The following is a 16,075-nucleotide window of genomic DNA, read 5'->3' on the forward strand; positions in this document are numbered from 1 at the left end:
TCCAAACGAAGGATTTCCTCGGAGGGTCGGCGTCACCACGTTTATGAAATGCCTGGAGACCTCGAGTGGAGGTGTTGCCCTATCCTCCACTCAACGGAGTGGAGGAAGCACTTTGAGTGGAGGAGGGATTCAGAATACGGGGGTTAGTTTCGGAGTCAACAACACAGCTGGTGAGCTCATCGAGGCACCTCCATCACACCGAGGGCAAGATTAGGCACTACAGAAACGGGCAGATCCATCCTTTCGAAACTTGTTCTATCGATTCCGCTTCAACACACAACACCCGAAGTTAATATCAGGCGCCACATTAAAGTACCTGTACTACCACGAAACATGCACTCAGTGCATAACACCGACCGGGAAAAAAAAGGAGATAAAGGCCGACTCACGTGTTGTCAAAAGCCATTCCTCCCTTAGTCGTTCGGTAGGTTGGCATTTGTTGTTTGTATAAGTGCCAGCTCAAATCTTCGCTCGTTCCGTGGAGCGTGCCATCTTTTGTTATAAAAAGCTTGTAGTAGAAGAGATAATGGCAAAGACCATCCGGTGGGTATGAGAAGCTCTGGACCACGTACGCTCCGATGGTGCAGACAAGTTCTTTGACTGCAAATACGAAAACGTTCGGTGAATCTGCTGACGTCCCACATTCATCACATTCAGCACTACTTAATAGGCTACTTAAACGTGAAATTTCGTCTGTCTGTATGTCTGTCTGTCCGTCTGTCTGTCTCTCCGCCTGTCTGTCCGTCCATCTGTCTGTCTGTCTGCCTGTCTGTGTCTGTCTGTCCGCCCGTCTGTCTGTGTGCCTCTGCGTCTGTCTGTCTGTCTGTCTGTCTGTCTGTCTGTCTGTCTCTCTGTCTGTCTGTCTGTCTGTCTGTCTGTCTGTCTGTCTGTCTGTCTGTCTGTCTGTCTGTCTGTGTCTGTCTGTCTGTAAAGAGGTTTACATGTCAATCGAAGCAGATACATAACATGCCTCGGAAGAACTATGCGTCAGGAAACAAATAAACGTTACAAAACAGAAACACACACAAAAACAACAATCCAGAGAAGGCTGCCGCTGGCCTACATACAAGTTGTAATATTTTGTGCCTCGCAGGGTACAAGCCGGCCCGAGTGGAAAGTTGTCGACAAACGCAAATGGTCGAAACATTTTCAGGTTGGAAACACCACGAATGTTGGTAGCAGCCCGTTACACATGCACACATGGTAAAGTGAACACTGCAGACAACTATGTATTGTATTTAGTCTGGTGCCAAGCTAATATTCTATCTGGTTTTACTATGGTTACAATATTGTCCAATTAGAATTTTCAAACGTGTGCTGTTTACCTTAATGAAGCAGCACGACCAATGCGGGAGGAACGCCTCAGCAAAGCGAGGTTCGTTTACAGGCGCTTTAACAGACGCGTGCGCAAGCGAAGCTGCATTTGGAACATAGCCGTGAGGTCTGGACCGGAATGCCACGATACCACGACGCCTCTAACTACCAGGACCTCCACCCAATAGAAACGTCACTAGGGCATCGCACGACTGTCTGAGCTCCCCTAGGCGTACTTTAAACATCCTTCACATCATCGTCCAAAACGTCTTTGTTACGAAACACTGCAAGATTGCGAGGCGCAAAGTTTAATTTTGTCCGCACTGAGGACACCGCGCGGAAGGTGTTACTCCCCTCACTGTAAACCGGCCTCTAGTGGGCAGAACTCCCTACCCACGCTCCCACACGAAATCTTTAACGTCGGCTAGGAGGACTGAAGAAAGCTCTCTCGAGCACGCCTTTTTTGAGCGCGGTTTCTGCTCCGCAGTCAGTTCCGCCACAGCAACTTGTTCGCAAAGTTTGCTTTGGGCAATGTCCGAAATTTTGAAGTCAGAAATTGAGGTCAACATTTGCCGAAAGCTTTTCGTGACATAAGCGTAGAATGGTTGCGGTTCCTCTGCCAAAGGGTCGATGTAGTGTTCACTGCAAAACACGCAGCAGAATGTGCCCAGGAATAAGTTTATAAAGCTGCATGCTATGTAGTCCGGTTTTCCCGTCAGTTCTACAAACCTCTTAAAACACAACGGAATTGTTATTCTCCAATTTAGGTAACGGAGCTCCATTCGTGGCGACCAGTGAGAAAAAGGCAGCGTTTCTCTAGCGGCCAGATGTGTGTATGTGGTTTGTACATTTTTTTTACTGCCCTTCAAATCAATTAATAAAGTATGTTTGCCTTACGACCACTTTATTCCGTTGGGTGCGGGTTATCCTGGAGGTGCTGTCGTACAAGTTAATCAAGCCGTGTTTGGGCAGCGTGCAATGGTCGCGAAGGTGCGCCACAACAGGCCCAAAACAACCCTCGCTAAAGCAGACAACAAAACCGTACCGCCGACGCCGCCGCAAACGAATAGGAACTTCCCCTCGGGGAACGCTGGCTAACCATTTGCCGCGCCATTTACAGTGTGCTCCATGAGTAAAACCCTCCTCTTTCCTCCTCCCCTCTCTTCGCCGCCGTCTCCGGAGTTTGTTGTCCCGCACGCTATGAAAGAACCGTTAGCTGGTAGCGCTAGAAAGCTTTGCTATAAAGCGCTGTTTAAATAAATTAACATCGTGCGGGGTGCGGAAATTGCACTCTTCCAAAAAAAGGATATCAGCTTTCCTTGCACGCAGAAAATGCATGATCTCTTTGCTTGTCAATGTTGCGAAAACCTGAGCATTTAAGGAAAGTAAATGCGTATGTACTAGAGGATATAAATAATTTAGGGCCTTTGTTGCTGAAATCCCCTATCCCTTCACAACAGTCAGCTACGCGGATCACGAGCTCAGCTGGCCTCGTTGCCCTTTTAAAGGAAGACCAAGCATACGGCCTAGGCGGTGAGGTGCAGCCTCCCTGCGTTTCGCGTTCCCAACACAAAACAAGCTCATCGCGTTGGGGCGAGCACTCGAATTGCACGTGATGCCGGTACGGATAAACCAAGGTAGCTGGTAGATGCCGTGTGCAACGGGGAAAGCTGTGGCCTGACGTATGTACTGAGGAGGAAAGGCGTCCAAAATTGCCATCGGGCGCAAACAAATACAACATATAAATGAATAATTAAAGGAGCATCAATGGGATTTCGGATTGGTAATCGTTTCAACCACTGCTTCCCATTTCGCCAGTACGAAACACCGCGGCCAAGCGAGAACAACACGGCCATCTGTCAATAAAGGATTGCTAGAAAGACAGCGAAATCTATAGATGCTACTTTCATTTACAAATCAGGACTGCCCTTGAAGGCGGCCAGACGCAGTTTCTTACTCGTGTCTTCCGTGCCATCTGAGTGCGTTGACCTCGACAGCAGCCGCTTGCTGTTCACTCATGAGGCACCTAGCAAGCCCCACACCTGATTTATTGGGTTGACCAGACGCGGGTCCTTGCCCTGCGCTGGACATTCCGGTTCGCCCGAGTGTGCTCGGTCGTTCGGGAGGGAGGCATCCTCTGAGTTTCGAGGGGGGTGCTATAATGGTCAGCTGCTGCCACATCGTGACGATAGGGCTTTGCCGTCTCACGACGAATGGGCTTCAAGTCGTCCTCGTTAGATGGGGCGTGAAGACCACGGCTGCGATGTCCTCGGGGAAGCTTGTTCGCACGGGCAAGGTCCACTGATTTGAGCGGTGAGGGAGGTGTATGAAAGTCAGTAGATCCACTTTCTTCTGTTTCTATATCCGAAGAGCTGGCAGCGAAACAGAAGCGTCGCAGGGTGAGCAGCTCTCCGTTTCTGCTTTGGTATGGTTTCTGTGCTCCTCAGATTATGACGTGTACTTGTCAGGAATGCAGAATGACTGTCTATTGGGCTATTTGGTACTTGTTCATCATGAAAAACAACGCAAAAACGAAGAACCAGAAAAATACGGGTGACAGGATAGGCGCTGACTGGCAAATGAATTTTGAACCCACAGGAAAAGACATATACACACTTAAGAAGATTGACATATAGCGCATTCATTTTGCGCACACTGATAGCAAAAAAAACATAATAAAGAAAACACAAGCCGCACATGTGCGTGCACACTTACACTGCCGTGGCTAGATAGTCAACCTCCCGATCAGAAAGTCTTATAGAGGGTTTGCTAATATACCTGCTGTTTTTCATGATATGAAACGCTGCTAAAACCTCGTGGGTGAGCTGATATTTGTGTTGATACAACACAAATATCAGCTCACCTATACTCCTCACCTATTCGCCTAAGACCTATACGCCTCGCACTTGCAAACGATTGTTGGAGTATAGCTCGGCGCACTCGAAGTTAGTTATGCCAGGCATTTTGAATTCGTGCCTGCAATCGGACCTATAAAAGTCCTGCTTCCATACAGTTGGTGAAAGCTTCGTGCTGCAAAGGCAGAGGCTCGAAGCGTCGCGTTACCCGGACAGGGAACTGGTAGCCGTCATTCAGGAGATAATGAAATGGGGGAAGACTAATGGAGAACCAGTGGAGAAGGGCGCGGATGAACGTGAAGGAAAAAAGTACGCGGTAATCCCTTATGTGCACCAGCTGTGCCATGAGTTAAGGAGTGTCGCGGGCGGGTATGGTGTTACTGCGGTATTCTCAGCTCCGAGTAAACTTTCTCGTGTCTGCCCCGCCATTGAGAAAAAAGCAAGGGCGCAAATCCGTAGGCGGGGTGGGTGAGGTGATCCACAACGTGTCCTTTGTACAGTGCCGGATGGGGGTTGTCTGTTGCTTACTCTTATCGTGTGGTTGGAAGTATGTGGGCCAGACTGGCCGATGCCTCAACACGCGCCTGTGCGAGCACAGGAGAAAACTAAAGACTGATAAAGGTGTACATCTATCCGTGCACTGTGGCAAGTGCAAATGCAACCGATGCTTTGAAGATATTGAGGTGTTGTATCAACACAAAGATAGTTCACCTGCGAGGTTGTGGAGGCGTTTCGTATCATGAAAAACAGCAGATGTATTAGCAAACTCTCTATCAAACTTGCTGCTAGAAGGTTTTGAGTTTCTAGCCACGGCAGTGTAAGTGTGCACGCACAAATGGGGCTTGTGTTTTCTTTCTTATGTTTTTTGCCATCAGTATGCGCAAAATGAATGCTCCATATGGTAATGTTCTTAAGTGTATATATGGCGTCTTCTGGGGATTAAAAATTTAGTTGCTAGTCAGTGTGTGTCCTGTCTCCCTTCTTTTTCTAGCTCGTCGTCTTTGCGCTGCCTTTTCCATCTTGCCAGGAATCGCCAAGGAGGGAGATTCATTCATGGGCGTCTCTTCATCCGTAGTCGTGGCCTGCGACGTGCCCTCGTTGGAACATTGTGCAGGGCTACAGCGGATGTCGGCAGGTAGGGCCTGTAGGGGGTCGAAGTTGCCTGAGGGGTATCGCTGGCGTGGCAGTTGGGAAAACTCGCTTGCCGCCTGTGCGTCACAACTTGAACGAAGGCAGTCGGTCGTGGCATGATATCCCCGGCAACGGTGACTCCAGGCAGAGGACGTTTAGAATTCGGGGACGAATGTCTCGAACCGACGGCACCACGGCGTGTTACAGTCCGTGCCGTTGCGACGTTCAATATCGCAGCGAGAGCACACTCTCTTCACGCCCCTGCACTTGCACTGCACTGCACCTTGTACCCTCCGACCGACCGGAAATTCGGGATGGGGACTTCGTCTCGATACGGACGAGGTGCATGCCGTTCTCTATGCGCGGCGGGCTATTGAAATTTGGGCAATGGATGCTAAGCACCCGACCAGTAAGGTGCTAGGGCTGCACCCATGTCATATTCGTTCATGTACCACTGTAAACGGTACACGGTTACGTACCAAATCTGGGGTCCGATGCATGTAACTGGTCATGAAATGCCATTCACGACGATGGCAGAACGCTCGTTAAGGGACTTGGCGGCTGCAGCGGACGTGACTGCGGCACAAATTTTCATGCCACCTTGGTGTTGGAGATCCTTCAGGCCGTGGGGACAAACGACGTCTTCTATGGCATTGATGATTTCGTCAACACATGCGTCTTTCGGCGCATCAGAGTTGAAGAATGCGACTTCGGCACTGGAGGCCGGTAGTGCACGGCTGCGGGCTGGGGAGAGGCCATCTTGACCACAAGTCAAGGAAGAGGCTAGTCTAGAAGGCTGCCAAAGCCCAACAACGCGGGAGGGTGCTGGAAGCAGGGGCTACACAATCCAAGCATAGGGCCGCCCCGCGAAACCACAGGGTAAACCACGAAACCGACTGGCCGCAACAACGAGCCGAAGTAGAGCCTTCGGTACTCGATTCAGCCACTCGGCCAAAGTGAAACAAAAGCTGTGCAATAGTATCATATACTCACAGCCAAAACTAAACGTCTACGTTCGGTGTCAATGTGCTTGTCAACATTGTTAAACAAGAACAAGACATTACTCAAATATAAGGTAGAAAATTCATACATAATTGATATTTGCAGTGTTCCTTTCTTAAAAATTCATGGATGCTAGATTTTTTCGATAGCAAATGAAACACTACATCAACGGAAGAAAATTAGCGTCTGCTGTTGCCTGCGCTACTGTAGCTTCTGGCGGCATTTAAGACACCCATCAGCCGCAGCAACAAAAGGTTGACTCGATGGGATCCACGTTCAGCTTAGGACGCTCGTGGAATAGAGCGATTTGGTTCTAAACGATGTAGTAGGTGCCTCAAATTACGCGCGTCTCCGCCGTACGGCATCGGTGGCATCGATACACCTAATTTGTAGCTGTGGAATGGGGTAAATTTTTATTGACAAGGCAGACCTCTAGCGTGTTACCTTGGGAGGAACGAGACGGGAGAGGAACAGCATCAGATGTAAGCGGGAAAAAGAAGGGAGGAATTTACTGTACAGGGGCGCCAGTCGACTGTTGCCTTTTGTCAACACTTGCAACGAAAGGAGCATAAACGCGGGCATTTTTAAAGGCTTAAGATGTTTCGTTGCTAACCAGTGCGGATATATTTCGTGAATGATAACGTATAATACTTTTTGGATGTAAAAGAACTTGAAGAAATAAAAAGAATTCTTTACTAATGCAAGAATTGTTGAATCGTTTGGCTATATGTGACTTCTTTAGAGACAATTTTGAAAATGAGTAGCGAAATGCATTGGGTGTTTTTTTTTCTTTTCTTTAATGATGTAGAGCCGCACTATAAAAGCGGGTCGCTAGCTTTATTTCCTTAATTATGTATTCTGCCGCCGTTGCAAGATTTCGTGCAGTGTGGGCTTTTTTTCACGGTACATTTATTCAAATTTCCAACTTTCCTTTTCGAACTTTTCTGATGATGTCATTGGTGTTGAAGGATATGCATAGGGTGCATATTTTTATTTTGTTAGTTTATTTTGCACAACTGTTATTATTTCGTATTTTTGTGCTTTTCACGATCCTTCTCTAACAAAAATCTGCATTCAAGGTATTAAACCGATATTATCTTTTACCCTCACAAATTACGAATTTATCAAGAATGCTACCCGATTAGCTAGTTTCGCTTTTTTATTCATAATTCCAATGTACGTTTCTGGGATTTGTTACGCGAAGCATATTTGGTCTCACTGGTGGAGATGTAGTAACCTAGAACGCACTGCAAGAAAGCTAACTTTACATGATTATAGGGCCCATGATGAAGAAGAAGATGATGATACAAGAAAAAAACGCTTTCCGCAGTAGGAATCGAATCTGGGTCCCTCGCGTCACTAAATCAACACCTATCCGATTGCTCAAGATCGATACGGTCGAAACAGCTTGGAATTTCTAGCGAATTTGAATACTTCGCTTTGAACGATGACGATGTGGGCGGGGGCCAAGGGGTGCGCTCGGATTTGTCGTTATGCACTGTCTTGCTGTTGTCTGAGTTCAGACTTCGACTCTCGGGCAACTTGCACTTCGATCGTTGATTGACTCTCCGCGCTTTTGCACAGTGATCTTGGACGCTTTTAGTTTGATTGCAGCGGCTGAGTTGGCCAATTCGCCATGTAATTTTCGCATGCCATAAAACGTGGCGTTTTAACCATCGTTGTTTTAAACGTTTCATTGGGGTTTGTTTTTTGGAGATCATATACAAGATACCCATTTTCCTTTTCGTCAGTTCATTTCCGTAAATTTTCATTTTGTGTATTATTTGGTTTTTCAGAATTCTGTTCGACCAATTGTCCACCTGGGATAGTATGAAGATTAAACCTGGTACTTCCCTCAATTGTGAATTTTTGTGCAAATGCCCGGCATCACACAGTCCTGGATGTAGCGGCACGCAGCGAAGAATGTTACGCATTAATTAAACGGAACCCTTGACGCAGGCGTTACGCACGGTATCGGTCTAATGCCACAAAACTACACAGTACGTCAGGGCCCCTCAGTGTCCGCTGCTGTGTATTTTTGTAATGCGGCCTTATTACGTTAGGCATAATATTTCAACTCCTGGACACGCAGGCATCAAAGGCTCTGGCCATGAAAAAGCCTACTCGCTTGCCTTGGCTTGGCGAGAGTTGGCGTGAATATTCCGTACCAGTTTTACAAAACATTAAACACAGCCAGTGCCATACCTTGCAAGATACTGTAACCGTTGGAAATTATACGGCAGCAGGCAGTGTATATATTTGCATCATTGAAGTGTAATCGTTTTGCAATCAAACTTGTTGGTGGGATGTCGATGACAGTTTAATAGGGAATTCAACTTTCCCAAACGGAAAAAAAACTGCTATCGTGTGAACTGCAGTCTGGAGACCACACCAAGCATATCTAATCGACTCACTCGAAGACGTTCAAAACCGTGCTATTAGGTTTATTCATTCTTCGTATTCGTATAATACCAGCGTATCTTCCCTCAATAATGTGTCGGCTCCTTTAAACCTTGAGGTGCGCCGCCGTATTTCCAGCCTCCGCATTTTTCACAAATTCTTTTACGACCCGCTCCGTCATCCCGACAATATTCCACCAGCCCGCATAACGACCACTTTTTCAATGTCTTTCTTTCGACGGAATAAAAACGACTTGAATGAACTTCGTTATGGCGTAGTCACCATTCCCTGCCCGTCATCATTTTTGGACCAGTTGCCCACGATAAAAAAACTCATGGCAAATATAATATTACATTGTCAACTTACCCCGAATGTAGTAGGCCCTCGAGGGGTCTTTAAGGAAATTAAGTATTTTGATGTAATTATCCGGATATTGCGGTGTCCAGATTGCTTGTAAGGTTCGGATATTGTCGCATATATCAATTGATGGTGGAATAAATATTGCCACACTAATGTGAGTGATGTGGAACGTTCACTTACTGGGAGTTCTGGTTGTGGTGGTTGTGGTAGTCGTCGTTGGGGGTGGGGTCGGGGAAACAAACACACCTGCGGCTAGAGAATTCAGCATCATCGTCATCGTCGTACGTTCACTGCAACATCAAGCCTGTCCTAACTGCTGCCATTATGCGCTGTCCAACTCATTCCTTGCCCGTGATATTTTTTATCTCACTTCTCAGCTGAGTTGTGAGTTTACCCGGATTCCTAGGCCGGTTTGTTTATAGCGATGTTGTTGGACAATCCGCCCTTAGTCAGCTTCATGCATTGGATGCCTGTCAAACTCCCCTTTCTCTTCGTACGGGCTAATAGTTAGCAGCCACGGTCTATTATTAACCTAGGATGGTGCGTACGAAGTATTCTTACAGAAGAACTATTTTAGTGCGCTTTAAAAGTCACTGCAGAAGGCAATGTAGAAAAAAAGTCCTAGGCGAACCACAGATTATACTGTCGGCGACGCGACAGAGAAATGAGTCGAGTCACGCCAGAATGCTATGCCGTGTACCGAAAAACTGGGTCCCCGTTTAATTCCACGCTCGTGGCGTTAGTGGCTGTTTGCGCACCGGCGGCGCGTGACCAGCACTCATTGCATGGCGCTCAGAGCCAGCGCCATCGTTCTTGCAGCGCCCGGCTGCGGCAGCAGACGATGTGAGCCCCTGGAGCACCGCCTCAGTAGTATTAGTCGTGTACCCTCAAGAGTCGACAAAACTATCTTGGGTTCTCTGTTAGTTTGTCTGAAATACCACCCATAAGCATAAACTTCTCTGGGATCCTTTCCTTAAGAGAAAAAATGAAGTTGCCATCTTCTACTGGTACAGATAAAATAAAACCAAGCTCTTAAAATACACAACGCACATATCTGGCGAATTTTCGCTATTGCTGTTTTCTCAATCCCTGTCTAACGGAATTCTGCCTTACGACTCGAAGTGTGGGAAGTTCATTGCAATTCACAAATCAGGTAACAGAGACTGTCCGCTAAATTACCGCCCCATATCACTAACCAGAGTGTTCTATAAACTCATGAAACATATCCCATACTCTCGAATCATGCAGTTCCTTGATTCCAACAACTTTTTAATCGCTCACAACATGGATTTCGAAAGGGCCTTTCATGCGAAACCCAACTAGCTCTTTTCCTTCATGACCTACATACTAACCACGATACTAACATACAAACTGATGCTATCTTTCCTGACTTCAACAAGGCGTTTGATAAAGTACCCCACAAGCGCTTACTAATGAAGCTTTCTCAACTGAATCTGCCACCCGACGTTTTAAACTGGATTACCCAATTTCTGACTAACCGCTCTCAATTTGTTTCCCTTAACAACGTCCAGTATAGCTCGCTTCCTGTAACGTTCAGTGTACCGCAGGGGTCTGTCCTGCGCCCACTTTTATCCCGAATAATATCAACGCCTTGGCTAACAACTTACCATGCAACATTCGCATGTTCGCTGACTACTGTGTTATCTACCGCAAAATAACTAACACTTCTGACCAAATAGCCCTACAGAATGACCTTAATAAAGTGTTACACTGTTGTCCGCTTGCTAATGACCCTTAATACTAACAAATGCAAATTAGTTTCCTTTCATCGCTGCAAAAATCCGCTCCTATTTTCCTATGAAATCGCTAACGTACCTGCCAAAACAAGGGACTCTTATAAATACCTTGGTGTTACACTAACCCCTGATCTTTGCTGGAGCACGCGTATTATTACTATTTCATCGGCCAACCGGTCATAAGGATTTCTAAAACGCCACCTGCGTCCCTCACCCTACCACGTAAGACTTTTGACTTACCAATCGCTAATCCGACCCAAACTTGAGTACGCATCACCCATTTGGAGCCCTCACCAAGTTTACTTGATGAACTCTATCGAAGCAGTGCAAAATCGTGCTGCTCGGTTCATTATTTCTTCTTGTTCATACAATATCAGCGTGTCATCCCTTCAAAATGAATCTGGTTTGTCCACTCTTTCGTCTCGCCGCAGAATCTGTACACTATCACTCTACCACAAGGTTTATCACAGTTTTTTCAGCCACCCACCCTACATCGCTCCCGCCGCGCACACTTCCCCCCGCACGGGCCATCCACTTCAAGTCTCCCTACCCCGTTCTGGCACCACAACCTTTTCTGCATCTTTTTTCTGCGGCGCTGCTGCAGAATGGAATGGCCTTCTCCACGACATCGTTTCTATCACCTGTCCATCACATTTTGTTCAAAATGTATCCACCTACCTGTCTTGTTAAAAAAATGTGGCATTTGGTACATCTCTGTGCAACCCACCCCTTATGCAGCACCCCCTTGTGGCGTCTTTAAGGAAATAAAGTGAAGTGAAGGGAAGTTCTCCGCAATATTTAACCGCAGGCCCATAATAGCAACTTATTTAGTCACCACGGGTTTGAAGAAGGGGACCGAGGGCGCTGTGGTAAATATAGCGCTAGGTGTGGGAGCGCAGCGGGGAGAACCGCCTCAAGCTGACCTCGCGCGATCTTCGTCACATATTTGCAACCCGCACCACAGCAGGTTTTACAAGCCTGGCTGCTCGTTAGAGAATGTCACACGATCACGTCAGTGTTGTATTTAGAAGTCGCCTGAATTGAAGGCCGACAATACGGTTCTTTTTTTTTTGCTTCAAGCGACGGCATGTAGAGCCATAGTCTTAAAGACGTGGGCCAAAGCGCCGCCTCGCGGCCTCAGACATCTGATGGTCACCTCGTAAACCATGCCCTAGCACATCCTTAAAATAGGACCCGTTTGTTTGAGCAGCACTCTCGACCCGACAAGGGAGCCGCTTCCTGGCTACCAGCTGGCGATCAACAATCTGCCTATGAGCTTCTATAAGCTCCTAAGATATATGAGCTTTCCCTTGCATGTGTTGCAGCTCGTGATTTGATCTTTTCTTGTCTGGAATCAGTCTTTCGCTCTGCATTTCATATAGATGATGTTTGCGATCTAGCGTCGGGTCCCATCAGGTGTGGCCGATGAAAACCGCGTACATTATGCAGGCTATAATAAAACATCTATGACTAAAGCGCCACCGATGTTTCTCCTGCTTTTTCAGACATTCATTTACAATGCAACGAACGTTGGACAAAGCTTACGCCCATGCGCCGCGTTCGAGCGTAACGAAGATCGCTTTCCATTGCCGCTTACGTAGAATTCTCTAATCTAGTTTGGTTCACCACGTATGTTCCTTTTGCGGGAATGCATATGGCAATGTTCTCCGTATGAGGGAAAGAAGCATTGTTTGCGTCATATCCCCTGTTGTTTCGAGCAAACAAGCTTGTAACTGTCCGACTAAGCCTAACAGCGTAAATATAATGAGGCGCACCTCCGTCGAACGACGATGCTGGATGAACGCGAAGCTTTCCCGTGGTGGACTCTTTGGCTGGCCAATCACCCAAGCGGGTATGCGCTACTCTTGAGGTGCGCACCACTTTTCTAGAATACCCACAACCACCTCTGGGTGGGTACTCCGTGGGCCTAAGTTTTGGTTTGAGGTGTACGGCGCAAATCGGTGCCTGCTGCTTGGGCTTCGCTTCGACCATGTCGAAATGGCATTCGCTCGGACCCCGGCTATATAACGCAAGGTCCCCAACTTCGACTCTTGTCACGAGAAGCGTTTTTTTTTTGTTATTTTGCTTCACCCACCATCATTCATCATCATCGTCAGAGAAAGTTCGCGTTCGTGCAGGGCCTACAATGGCATCAGTGAGGTATATAAAGCCTGGGTTTAAAATCAATCAATGAAGATTGTTATCAGGACAGGGATAGCACGCTCTCATAAATAAATAAATAATAAATAAATAAATAACAGGCGCGTCTTACGGTATGACGGCACCAGGATATGCCCTGGTAGTGCTTCATCGTCGTCTTTAGTGGCCCCGTCGACACCTGCGGGAAAGCATTTCCGCAAGCGAGGCTTATTATCGCAGACTGCATTGGAGCAGCGGAACTTAGATCCGTTGGGCGGCGAAAAAATGTAATGGAAATTAAAGCGAAGTTTCGCCCACTACAGCGGACATGGAACGCCAGCGAAGCTGTATAGGTGGATAAATTTTTGTTATCAATGTTGGCTTCCCGTACCGATCGGAAAACGAGACGTTCAAGATACCACAATAGAATTAAATTTATGTTTGACAAATTCTCGTAGTGATAATTGCAATACGGCTAGAGCTACAGCCGTCTTCTGTACCTTCCACCGTATACACCACCAATGCATGAACAGAAGACAGGAATTGTAAAACGTTTCCTACTTCACTGACATATAACAATGGCATTAAACTTGGTGTAATGACACAGAAGCCTTCGCGGCCAAGTTTACTTCATTTCATTCCAAGGTATAGTTATATTCGATTGACAGCTATGGAGGAGTTCGCCCTACCTCTCGAGCGAGCGTTTGCGATTCATGGCCGAGACGTCCCCTTGACGCACGCAGTTTAGGCCAGAACCTAACTCAAGGCAGCCTCGCTGTAAATACTCAGTGCCACTCCGCTCTGTGAAAGTGCATGTCCAGGGGAGCTGTAAGTGGGCTATCGCTCGGCCTCAAACCTCTACTCAAAGCGCTCAGTCGCCCCGTGGAAGCGTTCAGTGAGGTGTTGCTGAAGATCGTCTGCATAGGATAGTCGTTTTGTCCAACGATATTCTCGGTTACACTCCCACGTGCAGCGTATGGAGAGCAACTGATTCCCGCTTTTAACAAAAAATGGGTGAAAACGAAAACAAAGTTTTCCTTCGAGGACTTTGTTAAATAATAGCTAACGTTGATTTAACCTTTGTATTCTGTTTCACTGGGAACGAAATATGGCAAAAATAACAATGAACGAACATATAAGGATGGATTCAGACGAGCCGTATGGCTGATAATATGGCTATACAAATGTTCGGCTCTAGAGAACTTCCAGAAATGTTTATAAACGTACAAAGGGCGGGGATTTCAGGGCGTGGGTTTCAAACAATCCCACACGTTCTTCGTATGGTCTAGTGGGGAGCGCGAATTTTCTTGACGCACCAAACAAACCACTGTATAGGTCCACGCAGAAGTAACCGGAGCACAGAATCGGTGGCCGAATTGCATCGTGGCGCCGCTTAGGAACAGCGAGAGGAAGTAACCACCGGCGTGCCGGGAATGCGAGCGCACTGCACCCGCCGCCTTACCTGACCTGTTTGTATGCCGCTCTGTGGCCCTATTCTCGACTGCACAAATTTCGAGGCAATGCGCTATGTTTGTTTTTTACATAAGCACAACGTAAGCAATCAGTAACGTGATGCACGCATAGGTACGTCGAAATGCAGTGTAATTTGACGCTAGCTCACTCATTAAGATAACAACCAAGGTTTCAAATACTGCGCATAAAAGACATAAAAACACTTGGCATATACTATTAAAATTCAGGCGGTAGCTAGGCTGGCAAGAGAAACACATTTCTGCAGGTCAAAATTGCCGTCAACACCACAAGGCGATCGAGTAACGTTGACCCAGCAGCAAATCAAAGACGGATGTCGAGCTAAAGAACATTAGACAATTTTTTCACCGTATCTATTTATTTCTATCAATGGCTTTTAGTAACATCAGAGTCCTTCAATGCTTCTCTGGTCAAGAAACTCCCGGCTAAGTTTCGTACAGGGACAAAGGCAACCGCGAGTGGCGCCACCGCAGATCGGAGGGCCCTCGAGTTTCTTACAGTATACACTAGAGAGGAGTCTGGCGCTAGCGTTTATGCGGCTCACATCAAGGTCGTCTGTGTCGTCATGGGCCGCAATTATACATCGCGCTCGCCTTAGTTTCATCATTGGCTTGGATTGAAACGTTTTAGTGACCGCAAATTTAAACAAAGTGCCCCAAATAACGCGAATGATAGTGTGCAATTATGTAAGTGGGAAATAAAAACAGGCTTTTTAAAACTAAGGAAAAAAGAAATAAAGCGTATTTTTGCCGGCACCGCTGTGCCTGCTATTCCGCAGGACAAGGTTGTAATTACGAACAATGTTAATATTTGGGGGGTAACTCATTAGAGACTGTGATTTTATTATATTTACCATCATTTCAAAAAATAAGTTGTTTGAAGAGTTTCGAAAGTTTTTTGAGCGTGCCTATGAAAACGTTGCCTTCGTGGTGAACCGGTGCACCTCGACCGCCAGCTAGTTTAAGAAGAAAAAAAGAAAACGTGGCGTTAAACATTCGTGAACGATGACTAGATAGGACGCATACAAGCCCCCGTGTCTGCCGTATCTTGTCTTCGTCGAAGTACGTTTTGTTTCTTTTCGTCGGCTACAGATTTCGCGGCGCCATATTACCCGCTCAGTCATACGTCCTTCGACTGCGGCATGAGCAACGTCAAGTGCGATCACGCATTGCCTGCTGTTTCACTGAACACGGCTACCACAGAAACGAGAGGATTTCGGCTTCTTTGTAGCTCGTAAACGTGTTAATGCATAGTGGAGAAAGCAAATCCCAGAAACCGTTTAAGAATCCATTTGTCATGCCAAGCCAAGCCAAAAAGGGGGTCTTCCCATGAACCCCCCCGACGTCATGGCTTACGAGACGCAGTTTCCACTCTAGTATACTTACTAAGAAACTCTATGCGGAGGGCATCGGGCGGCCGCCACTGCTCTGTAGCCAGACCGGCAGGCAGGAACACAGTACCAGCATGCCAGTTCACTCCAAATTTTTTCGCCACTCACAAAATGATAAGTCCATTTGAGCGGCCCACGAAAAGTAAAGCATTGCTGATAAGACAGCGAGAGTCTGTTTTATCTTACTACGTGGTCCGTTTCTGCCAAACGCACTCTGACCACGCCCCCGGCTGCCC

At 46.9% G+C, this 16,075-nt stretch overlaps 1 protein-coding gene across 1 annotated transcript in view; it reads right to left on the reverse strand.

The window, feature by feature from the left end:
• LOC144149216 (uncharacterized) overlaps positions 1 to 16,075 on the reverse strand; it is a 70,670-nt gene that overhangs the window by 34,075 nt on the left and 20,520 nt on the right. The window contains exons 3-5 of the mRNA XM_077680756.1: positions 13,092 to 13,157; positions 9,243 to 9,314; positions 390 to 600 (exon numbers count right to left, since the gene is read on the reverse strand). Coding sequence (XP_077536882.1) covers positions 390 to 600; positions 9,243 to 9,314; positions 13,092 to 13,157 — 349 coding nt within the window. The remainder of the gene's footprint in view (positions 1 to 389; positions 601 to 9,242; positions 9,315 to 13,091; positions 13,158 to 16,075) is intronic.

This window comes from Haemaphysalis longicornis, unplaced genomic scaffold (assembly GCF_048455015.1).
Source record: "Haemaphysalis longicornis isolate Haplotype H1 unplaced genomic scaffold, Haemaphysalis longicornis Haplotype H1 scaffold_8, whole genome shotgun sequence".
In the NCBI taxonomy this organism is placed as follows: Eukaryota; Metazoa; Arthropoda; class Arachnida; order Ixodida; family Ixodidae; genus Haemaphysalis; species Haemaphysalis longicornis.